We start from the raw sequence: 10,557 nt of genomic DNA on the forward strand, positions 1-10,557 counted from the left end.
TTTCCTGACATTAAGCTGAAATCTGATTCTCCGCTGTGCTCCTGCCCAGCTATCCTCCTCCCACTGTCTAGGGCCAAGCAGAATCAGGCTAATCCCTCTTCCCCAGGACAGTCCTTCAGACACCAGAGGAGTTTTGAAACTGAGTCCTTGACCACCCTTTGGCCTCAAGAAACCCACAGCAGTGTTTGCCATTTGTTGGGGTTTATTGGATTGTATTTTATTTTTTGTCTCTAGTAGAGATGCTGGTTTGAGTGTCCTTGACAGAATCTGGCTTGTAGAATGGCTTTCTGCCAATATAAAATCCCCGGTTGTGTGGGTGGGAGCACCTGGCTTGCCGTCCCCTTGGGGTTGTGGCCCCCATCCTCCCCAGACAGAGCTGCACGTCCAGGCTGGTCTGAGTGAGTCTCCTGGAGGTGCCTATGCGGCAGGATCTCCTTTTGTAATGGACCCTCTGGGTTCTGCTTGGGCCCAGGCACGAAGAGGATGTCCAGCACTTCAAGGTCATGAGAGATGCCAAGGGCCACTACTTCCTGTGGACGGAGAAGTTTCAGTCTCTGAACCAGCTGGTGAATTTCTACCGGACCTCCTCCATCTCAAAGCAGAAGCAAATCTACCTAAGGGATGGGAGCCGAGAAGACCAGGTAGCACCCGGGGACACTCCCAGGGCAAGGGAACCCCATGGAGAAAGAGCATCAGACTTGGGGGCGCCATTTGTACAACAGTCAGTTAGTCAGTCAGTCAGCATTTATTAAGCACCTACTGAGTGCCAGCCACTACAGGAAGTGTTGGGGCAAAAAAAGAAAGGCAAATAGAAGGGAAGGCAAAACCAGCCTCTGCCCTCAAAAAGCTGGCATTCTGATGGAATGTAGTAGAGCTTTGCATTTGGTGGGTGCTTAATAAACACTCGCTGAGCAAAACTGAGTTTGAATAGGGTACCAGTAGGTACCAATAACTAGATACATACAAGATACATATTGGCTAACTGGGAGATAACAGAGTGACAGCCCTGGGGGCTGGGCCCACAAGAGGAGGAAAAATCTCCCACGCAAAGTAGCGTTAGGGCTGAGTCTTGAAGCAAGCCAAGAGGTAGAGGGGAAGGAGGATGTGCATTCCAGGCTGGGGGCCAGCAGAGGCATAGTCAGGAGATGGAGTATCTCCAGCCCTTCCTAGCTCTGAGATCCCGAGCGGTCACATCACATCGCCTCGCCTCAGTTTCCTCATCTTTAAAATGGAGACAAAATGGCACAATGGACAGAAGCCACTCCAGAGGTAAAGAAGATCTGGATTGAGTCCTGCCCTCTCTGGTCTCAGTTTCCTTCTCAGTAAAAAGGGAGTAGATGCTAGAAATAACATGGTGCTGGGGAAAAACCACTAAGTCAGAAGTCAGAGGTCTTGGGTTTGAATCTCTCTATGTGGAGCAAGTCACTTCCATCTCTGAGCCTCAGTTTCCTTTTCTGTAAAATGAGGGAGGTTGGGATAAATGACTTGTGAGGTCCTTCCAGGATCCTCTGACATAACCCAATGCTTCCTTAGGAGGACAGCACGCTGTAACCCTTAAAATGAGATGTGCATATGGGAGTAGTTCTTGCTAACGGGTTTAATTAGCTCAACCGTTCTGTTAGAAGCTATCGACTCATTTTCAGAGGAAACAGCAGAGGGTTAAGAGGCAGTTCCTAGAAGGGGGCATTGGCTGGAGATGCAGAAAGGCCTAGCTGTTGGAGAAGAGCAGAGCTATAGGACAAAGGGGAGGGAACTCCTCCTGGTCCACTGGACAAGTGGGGTCCAGCCTGAAAATCTGAGGAAAGGGGGCAAGGGAGTGCGGTCATTAGGGACACATGCAAGCTCAGGTAGGAAGAGATGAAGCAGCTCCAGTTTCAGGAAGTTCCCTGAATCATGACACAGTGGAAAGAGCAATGACTTTGGAGTCAGAAGACCTGGGTTCAAATCCTACCTCTCACTCTCACTGCTTATGTGTCTTTAGGCAAGTCACTCCATCTCCCCCAGGCCTCAGTTTCCTCCTCTATGAAATGAAAGCATTGGACTAGATGACCTCGGAGGCCCTTCTGCTCTAGGGTTAAGAAATGGGAAATGAATAAAGGCTTCCAATTCCCAGGATGTGTCCATGTGCTATGACCCTGCCCTCTGATTGATACAGCTAGAACGAAAGTCCTAGAATAAGAGAAGAACCCTAAATCTAGGTCTGGGAGGAATCTTCCAGAAGAGGGTGTGGAGGGGTCAGCATGACCTAACTCCCAGGGGAAGGCTTGAGTCTGTGAGTGAGGGATGCCAGGCTTGGGAATTTCTCAAGTTTCAAGCAACCTTAGTGTATCTGGGAAATTTGGAAGTCCCCTTGTGAAAAAGTGTGGGGACTGGAATGGATCCCTTTCTCTGAGCTGGCCCTCAACACCTCCTTCTTGGACTTCTGGTGGTCACGGAAGAAACACAGGAGAGCTGAGCCCAATGCTTAGCACTGTGCCTGGTACTTAGCAGGCACTTAATACAGGCTTATTAACTTGACTGGATCAGGAGAAGGCTGGTGCTAGGTAGGCAAAGTTGAGAGCTGGTGGGAGGAAATGGGTTAAGACACCTTCCCTCTCTGAACCGCAGTTTCTCCATATGTAAATTGGGCAAGTTAATATTTGTACCATCTCCTCACAGGGTTTTTGTGGGGAAAGCTCTTGTTAAATTGCGGACTTGGGAGTCGTGAATTCAAATCCCATCTTTGCCATTTATCACTTGTCTCTGGGCGTCAGTTTCTTCCTCGTAAAATGAGCAGGTTGGACTAGCTCTAAAGTCTCTCCCAGTTTCAGATGTAGCATCCTATGAGGCATCTGATGTGACCTATGGCTCCCTTTGTCCTGCTAGGACCGGTGGGGTGGGAGCCTAGAACGACGTCTCCAGGAAGGGCTTCACATCGGTGGAGGTGGAGGAGAAGAGACTCGTCCTTCAACAAACAGGAAACTGTCTGATCACCCTTCTACCCTGCAATCCCATTATCAGGTGCAGCAGTCACCACCACAGCAGCAGCAGCCACTGCCCCAGCAGCAGCTGACTACCATGATGTCCCAGCAGTACCAGCAGCAGCCGCAACAGCGGTACCAGCAGCACCATCAACTTCAGCCGGTACCCTGGGAGAAGGAACCTGGGGTGTGGCAGGGGCAAGGAGGCTTGGGCTAAGGCTGGGTCAACAACAGGACCAGTCTTGGCTGTGTGGCCAAGAGGAAAGGATGTCAGACTTGGGAGCAGGAGGCCATGGGTTCAGATCCTCCCTCTCACACTGACCTACTGTGTGATCCTGGGCAAGTCACTCATTTCTCTGACTCCCGGTTTCCTCATCTGTTACATGGGAATACCTCACAGGGTTGTTTTGAGGATGAAGGGAGATAAAGTCTCCCACAACTAAGTAATGAGGAAGAAAGAAAGGTTAGATGCAAGGGAAGCCTTTGGTTCAGAGCACTCTGGGTCCTCTCTGCAGAGTGCCCCTTAACCCAAGCCAAGAGTTCTTGGTGGTAACTCAGAGTTAGCCCTGTTGAACGCAGCCCCTCCTGATGCCCCAAGACAAAGAGCAGGGGTTCTCAGAAGCTGGCGTTGGGGCACGTAAGTTCTGTTGGGTCCTCCCAAGCTGGGCAAGCTTCTGATGAGGGTGGTGGGGGAGAAAAGAGAAGGTGAGTTTGATGTCTGAGAGCCAGTCAGGATGAAAAACCATCTGACTGTAAGAGGCATCCAAGGGTGTGAAAAGGACTCAAGCAGGTGAAGCCATTCCTTGAAGCATTAAAGGAGCACCATGGTGACCATTAGGTCACTTGGAGAGAAGCTTGTTGGCCTCTTCCTTGGATTCACATTGTCCAGGGCCTCTAACCCCCAAGAAGGAGTAGCTGAAAGCAACAGTTTTTAACTTCAGAGCTAGAAAGGAGCTCAGAGGCTATCTTGTGCTTCATTTTACAGAAGAGGAAACTGAGCTAGAAGGAACATCTAAGTTCACCTCCTCCCCCATTTTATAGATGGGGAAACTGAGGTCCAGAAAAGTAAAATGACTCAGCCAGACGTCACATTGGTAATAAATGGCAGAGCCAGGGTTTGAACCCAAATCCAAATCATTCATGTTTCTCTAAGTACTTTAAGGCTTACGAAGTATCTTCCTCACACCCACCCTGGGAGGCAGGTCATGCCAGTATTATTAATTAGTCCCATCTGAATATTAACTAATACAAAGAGCACTGGATCTGAGGTCAGAAGATGTGGGCAAATCACTTCCCTATTCCCGGCCTCAGTTTTCCCATCTGTAAAATGGAGAGGTTGGCCTAATTGGCCTCCAGGGTCCCTTCAGGTCTCAGATCTACATGTGCCACTATGTCAATAATTCATAATATTAATAATAACAATAACCTGTAGTTACAGAGCGCTTTAAACCTTTTCCTCACAGCACTGCTGGGGGGGGAGGAAGGGTAGCGGAAAGGTCACCAGATCACAGAATTAGAGCTGGAAGGGACCTTAGAGGTCACTGAGTCCACCTTCTTAATTTTACAAATGAAGAAACTGAGGCCTGGAGGGTTTGAATGGCTTGGCCAGGGCCACACAGGTAGCCAGTGTTGGAATGTTATTATACTCCTTTGACAGATGAGGACATTGAGTCCACTCCAGATCAGGTCCTTTTCCCCTCAATCAGAGAGTATTAATGCTCTCCCTGCCTAGGACCGTCGAGGAGGCAGCTTTGACATCAGCGATGGGCATCGGATGAGCCCTGAGATGAACCCGGCCTTCATGCACCGGAGACATACGGACCCTGAGCAGCTGCAGATGATTGGGGTAGGCACTGGGCCTTTTTGACTTCTCCCAGGCAGCAGAAAGAAGGTGGAGATAAGAGGGCTGGGAGTGGGGAGGGAGGGAGGAGGAAGAGGAGGAGGAGGGGAGGGCCATTCTTCCCTGGGGGGTAGCTTGTCCCTCAGTACTTCGGGCAGCAGCAGGGACCTAGATGAACCATCCCAGGCCCAGAGCCAGCCCTTTTGACCCCAGGTGATGGAGGCAGGAGGATTCAGCCTGTTACCTTCACATCACGTTGCCCTGTCTTGTACCTACTTGCTTAGTTCCTGGCCTCGCCTCTGCTGGAATGAGACCAGAGAGCAGCGGGCAGAAGTAAGCCCCCACATGGGGCACACCTGCTGGGAACTCCTCCCCACCCTAACTCCCTGGGCCTGCTCAGGCTGATGGAAGTGCAGGGATTGAGCTGGATGCCAGCATTCTGCAGTGGCAGGGTAGAGCGCTGAGGGCCTTGGGGCACAGGGACAAACAGGAGGGGTCTTCCTCGGGCCCTGGCAGGCCTTGGATTTAAGGCTGTCTGCCTGACCTGAGAGAGGGTGGAATGAGTTGGCCTCCTTGGAGGTCAGGGGCTCCTCATTGTCATAGGAGGTCTTACACTGGGGTGAGGGATGGCTATCCAGAGGTTCCTTCCTCTTCTGCAATCCAGGGGTTCTTAAGCAAGCCTGGAATTCCGTTCCCTGTGAAGATGAGGGAAGATAGGGGCCTGGCAGGAAGCGTCTCCTTGGTCCAGCTCGGCCCAGGGCCTTGAGGCACCGATATTTGCCAAGGGACCTTGCTTCCAGTGAACACACCCCAAGTGAGGCATTGCCACCCTCAGGGCAGCATCTACCCAGGAGACAACTCATCACCCATCCATCCTGGCTTTGTGACAGTAACTGTGAGCTCTGTTATTACAAGCTTGAGGCCAGTTTGTTTCTGTCACTGAAAGAATCTCAGAAGTGATTTCGAGGGGTTAGCTGGAGAGCAGAGACTTCTCTGGACTCCCCAGCTGGCCTTTCTAGTCAATGTAACAAGCTTTTAATAAGCACCTACTATGTGCGGGGACTGTACAAAGACAGAAGGGGAATGGTCCCTGCCCTTGAGGAGTGGACATTCTAACTGGGAGAGGTAACCCCTCCCCTAATAAGAAGATACCCAATTCATATGAAATGAGAGCACTGACTTGGGCGGCCTCCTACCCAGGAGACCCTGGACAAGTCACTTAATGTCCCTGGGGCTCAGTTCCTTCATCTGTAGAGTGGGAGGGCTGAACCAAGTGGCTTCTGGGGTCCTTTCCAGCATTAGAGCTGAGCTCCTGAACACAAAATAATCTCAGGAAGAGGAGAACAGTAACAAGTGGGGGGGGGGAGGTCAGGAAATGCCGGCTGGACAAGGCCACCCCGAGGCCCTGAGGGAAGCCAGGGAGGCAGTGGGCACAGCAGGGAAGGGAACATGGTGCCCAGCTGTGCCAAGGCACAAGGCTGGGAGACTGGGGATAGCTGGCAGGCAGTCTCCTTATCTTGTTTGTAGAAGGTCCTTCTGTTTCAAGTTTCTCTCCTGTGGTTTCAGGAGGTCAAGGGGGCCTCATGAAGGTCAAGAATTAGACGTTTCTCTTCCTGACCACTCGGAATCCAGCTGTTCCGAAGGGCTCAGAGGCCACCTGCCCCCAAACCAGACCTCAGTCGTTCAACCCATCAAGTAACAAGCATTTATAAAGCCCCTACTAGGCGCCAGGCACTCTTCTAGGTGTCGGTATGTGATAGAAAGACAACATTTAAACAGTCCTTGCCCTCAAAGAGCTTACACTCTAATGAAATGTACATGGTCCTCTTTGAGAAGGAAGGACAAACAGCCAACGACCTGAACAAAATTCCCCGTCGTCATAGCGCCCAGCAAGGGTCGTCCAGCCTCTGCCGGAGGACCTCTACTCACGGGGAACCCACTACCTCCAAGGCAGCCCAAAGCTCCACTTCGGATAGTTCTAATCTTTGGACCCGGCCTCAAGTCTCGCCTCTGACACGTGCACGTTGTCTAACCCAGTGCTCCAGCCTCTCCTCGGAGACAGAGTCACTGATCTGCACCAGTGGAGAGAGTTTCCACACCAGGAGTCCCCGGGTCTGAATTAAGCCTTGCTAGGAAGCCTTTCCTCATGCAGCAGGACTAATTTGCTGGAGGAGGAGGGCTGGGGCCTCCCATGGAGACCGCAAGCCTCAATCTGCCTTGAATTCCACCTAAGGTTCCTGGTTCTGCCCCTGGGGGTGGACCTTTGGGAAGGGAGCTTCTCCCCGGGCAGGGAGGAGGAAATGGCGGAGCCTCGGAGTCCCCCGATTCATTTTCTTCTGCCTCTTCCCCACTCCCCTGCCCCCTACAGAGAGTGCGCTGGGCTCGAGCCTTGTACGACTTTGAGGCGGAGGAAGAGGATGAGCTTGGCTTTTGCATCGGTGAGGTGGTCGAGGTCCTAGACAGCTCCAACCCATCCTGGTGGACCGGCAGACTGAACAACAGACTGGGCCTCTTCCCAGCCAACTACGTGACCCCGCTCCTCCGCTGAAGCCAAGCCTTGGGGTTCAGATCCCGACTCCTGCCCCCATCATCTCGGGTGGACGCCAAGCCTCTGAGCCAGGCACGGAGCGCGGAAGGGGACAGGGACAGGGATTCTCCTGCAAAGACCCACGATGCGTATTTGCATACACATACTGTTTTATTACTGTAATTTATGGTGAGGTGGCTGATAAAGTAGTTTACAGAAAAGGCACCCAGTTGAGGGGTTATTTTTATTCCATCTCTCCCTCTCCTTCAGGAAGAGAGCGGTGGGTGGGCGAAAACAGTCCTTAAAAGTTGTCTCTGCGTTCTCTTCCACCCTGCTCCTGGACTTTTCCCCAAGATCAGGAAAGCCGAGACCAAAGTGGGGTGGAGAACCACAGGGGTGCGATGGTATTTGGCCAGGGCAGGTTTCAGCCTGTTACCCCCTCCCTGCCCCGACCCAGCTCTGCCCGGCAGAGACAAAGGGCGGTGGATGGAGACACAAAGTGGGGGTGTGGGGGACAGAGCACGGAAATGGGAATCAGGAAGACCCCTTGGACAGACAGTCTGGGAAAGCCTATTGGCTTCTTCTCAGAATAACGTTTTTAAATGCGTACTATAAAGTACAGAGGATTATAAAGGAAACCAGGTATCCAAAAACACACTTTTTTTTAAATTCAGAGGTCCCAGGATGAGAATCCCCGCTCTAATCCAATCCCCTCATTCTAGAGATGAAAAAATTGAGTCCCAGGCAAGTCACACACGTCATAAGCATCTCATCAGGATTTGAACCCAGATCTCCTAATTCTCTTACCACTGAACCACACTGCCTCTCATATAGCATGAGGGAAGAGGAACAAGAGTCCTGGGGATTCTGCCATGGGCAGCTGAGGAAACCCTGGCTTTCCCAAGCCTCTCTTCTAAGCATCCAATCAACACTGAGTTGAGATCGGTCATTCATCAGTATGGCTTAGCATGCATTTGCTGATCCATCCTCAAAGCTACCATATAGTTCATATGTCCCCATTGCATAGATGGAGAGACTGAGGCACAGCACGCCAAGCAAGGGTGCTCAAGCCTCAGGAGACCCCCTTGAACAAGAGCTTTCTTTTCCTTAGAAGAAGGAGGAGGGTGGAATTTGCAAAGTGCTCTGAGACCTGGAGGCCAGAGGGGGAGGGACAGTCGTCTTGATAACGCCCAAGGATGTCCCCTCCTGATTTTCTCTGTTTTGGAGATGTCTGGCTTGGTGGCACCGGAAGGAGACCTGGCTTCATGCGCATGTCCCCTGAGGAGCTAATTAAATGCGACTCTGGTAGGGGGCAGGGTGTTAGGTTTACGAGGCATCCCAAGCTCTGTCTGGCCACTAACCTTGCCTCTGTGAAGTGACCGGCATTGCTTAGGAGAGAAAGTGCTCCCCACTTCCCCCCCCATCTCCCATCCCCAGCTCTCCTCAAGAAGAGTGCCAGATGTTTTTGAAACCGACTGGGGGGGGGGGCGTGGCACAAGGAACAGGGCTTATTGGCAGGAGAGTTGGGGAAAGGAGGAGGATACTGCTGGAGACTCCTCGCTGTGGGGGGACATGCCCAGCAAACATGTCCACATTGAGGGTCTTCTCAAGTCTTTACGGTGAAGCCGATGAAGGTGCTAAGACAAATGTGCCAGTGTGGCAACGGGGAGGGTGGCGGATGGGGGAACATCCCTTCTCTCTTTTTCTCTTGCCCTACTTCCTGCTAGAGGAAAGGAGGGGTGGGGGAGGAGGAGCAGCTCTGGCCCAGAAGAATGAGCATTCTGATCCCCGAGGGCCTTCAGAGCAAAAGGGCACCGCACAATGGGACCAGCAGTGGGTCTGCTGGAAAGACGAGAAGATGGCCGGGAAATGGTGGGGGGCAGGAGAAGATGAGAGATGAGTGCTCAGCGGCCCCAGGGAAGGGAAGCAATGAAAGGGGGGAAACAGGAGGGGAGAGATTTCCAAAGATCAGGGCACAGCCTGAAAAGCTCAAAAGAAAGGCGAGGGGGGAGAGGTTAAGTGGGGTCAGCCAAAGAGAAATGGATTTAAAGTGGGGGAGGGGGGATTTAAAGAGTGAGTTAAGTTGGGGAGGGGGGGAGTGAGAGAAAGGGAGGGAGTGAATGAGAGACAGAGGGAGGGGGAGGGAGGGAGAGAGAGAGAAAGAAGAGAGAGAGAGAGAGAGAGAGAGAGAGAGAAGAGAGAGAGAGAGAGAGAGAGAGAGAAGGGAGAGGGAGAAAGACAGAAAAAAGGGAGAGGGAGAGAGAAAGGGGAAGAGAGAGAGAAAGGGGGGAGGGAGACAGAAAAAGGAGAGGGAGAGGGGAAAAGAGGAGAGAAAGAAGGAAAGGGGAAGAGAGAAAAGAGGAGAGAGAAAGGGAAGAGAGAGAAAAGAAAGAGGAGTAGGGAGACTTAAAAATGAGAAATTAGAACCAAAGTTACAAGGAGGAAGACAGAGGTGGGGAGGGCAAGCGCCAGGGCGAAGAGCAGAAGGGCATGAAAAAAGAACGGGGTGCTGAGAGAGAAGGGAAGGGAGCAAAGGCAGAGACCTCGGAGCTATTTCTGTGCCGAGTCACTGGAAGAAAACATTACAGTAAATAAAAGTCACAAGCAACTTTTGGTTGCACGGTATTTGTGGACCATATGTTTTCAGCAGGCTGCTCTCTCCTTGGGGGAATGGGAAGAAGAGGCTCAGGAGAGAGAGAGGCTGAGGCAGAGACAGGCGATTCAGGAGTCTTGGCTCTTGCCTATAAATTCTGCTCCCTGAGCCGTTACCCAAGAAATCTGGAATATCAGCAACGGTCCCTGCAGGCCACCCAGCCATATGGCCTTGGTCAGAGGCTGGAGTGGGCAGGAAGGCGCCAACCTCAGGGACCAAAGGTGGGGGCTCATGCAGCAGTAGATGAAGATGGACTGCCCTGCACATTTAGGGCTTCCTGAATTCCTCAGATGGTAGGATTGGCTCAAATGCTATTTTTTAAAAAATCTCCTGTCTGGGGCTACATGCATTGAAGATGCCTAGTGATATCACCCCACCCGAGGTCTTCCTTGGCCTCCCACCAAGCTTGGGGGCTCAAGTGAGAGGTTAAGAAAGCCTAGACAGCTGGGAAGGTCTGGCCTCTTCCACAGAAATCTGTCACTGGGAAGGAGCAGGAGGACCTGGAGTAAGCCAGTGCCAGGGCCTTGGTAGGAAGCCAGATGCCCAGGCGCAAGTTAGCCTGTCCCTTTCACTATCA

General features: G+C 52.0%; 1 protein-coding gene across 3 annotated transcripts in view; it reads left to right on the plus strand.

Moving 5' to 3' along the window:
• GRAP2 (GRB2 related adaptor protein 2) overlaps window positions 1-7,552 on the plus strand; it is an 89,351-nt gene extending 81,799 nt beyond the window's left edge. Inside the window, exons 6-9 of one of the 3 annotated variants that reach the window (XM_020982667.2) lie at window positions 473-641; window positions 2,866-3,123; window positions 4,693-4,806; window positions 5,465-7,262. In XM_020982667.2, the coding sequence (XP_020838326.1) occupies window positions 473-641; window positions 2,866-3,123; window positions 4,693-4,806; window positions 5,465-5,566 (643 nt within the window). In that variant the 3' untranslated portion in view covers window positions 5,567-7,262. Of the gene's footprint in view, window positions 1-472; window positions 642-2,865; window positions 3,124-4,692; window positions 4,807-5,464 lie in introns of all 3 variants that reach the window. The other 2 variants (XM_020982666.2, XM_020982669.2) reach the window with 2 other exon arrangements.
• The last annotated feature ends 3,005 nt before the right edge of the window (window positions 7,553-10,557 follow it).

This window comes from Phascolarctos cinereus, unplaced genomic scaffold (assembly GCF_003287225.1).
Source record: "Phascolarctos cinereus isolate Bilbo 61053 unplaced genomic scaffold, phaCin_HiC Scaffold_1;HRSCAF=81, whole genome shotgun sequence".
NCBI lineage: Eukaryota > Metazoa > Chordata > Mammalia > Diprotodontia > Phascolarctidae > Phascolarctos > Phascolarctos cinereus.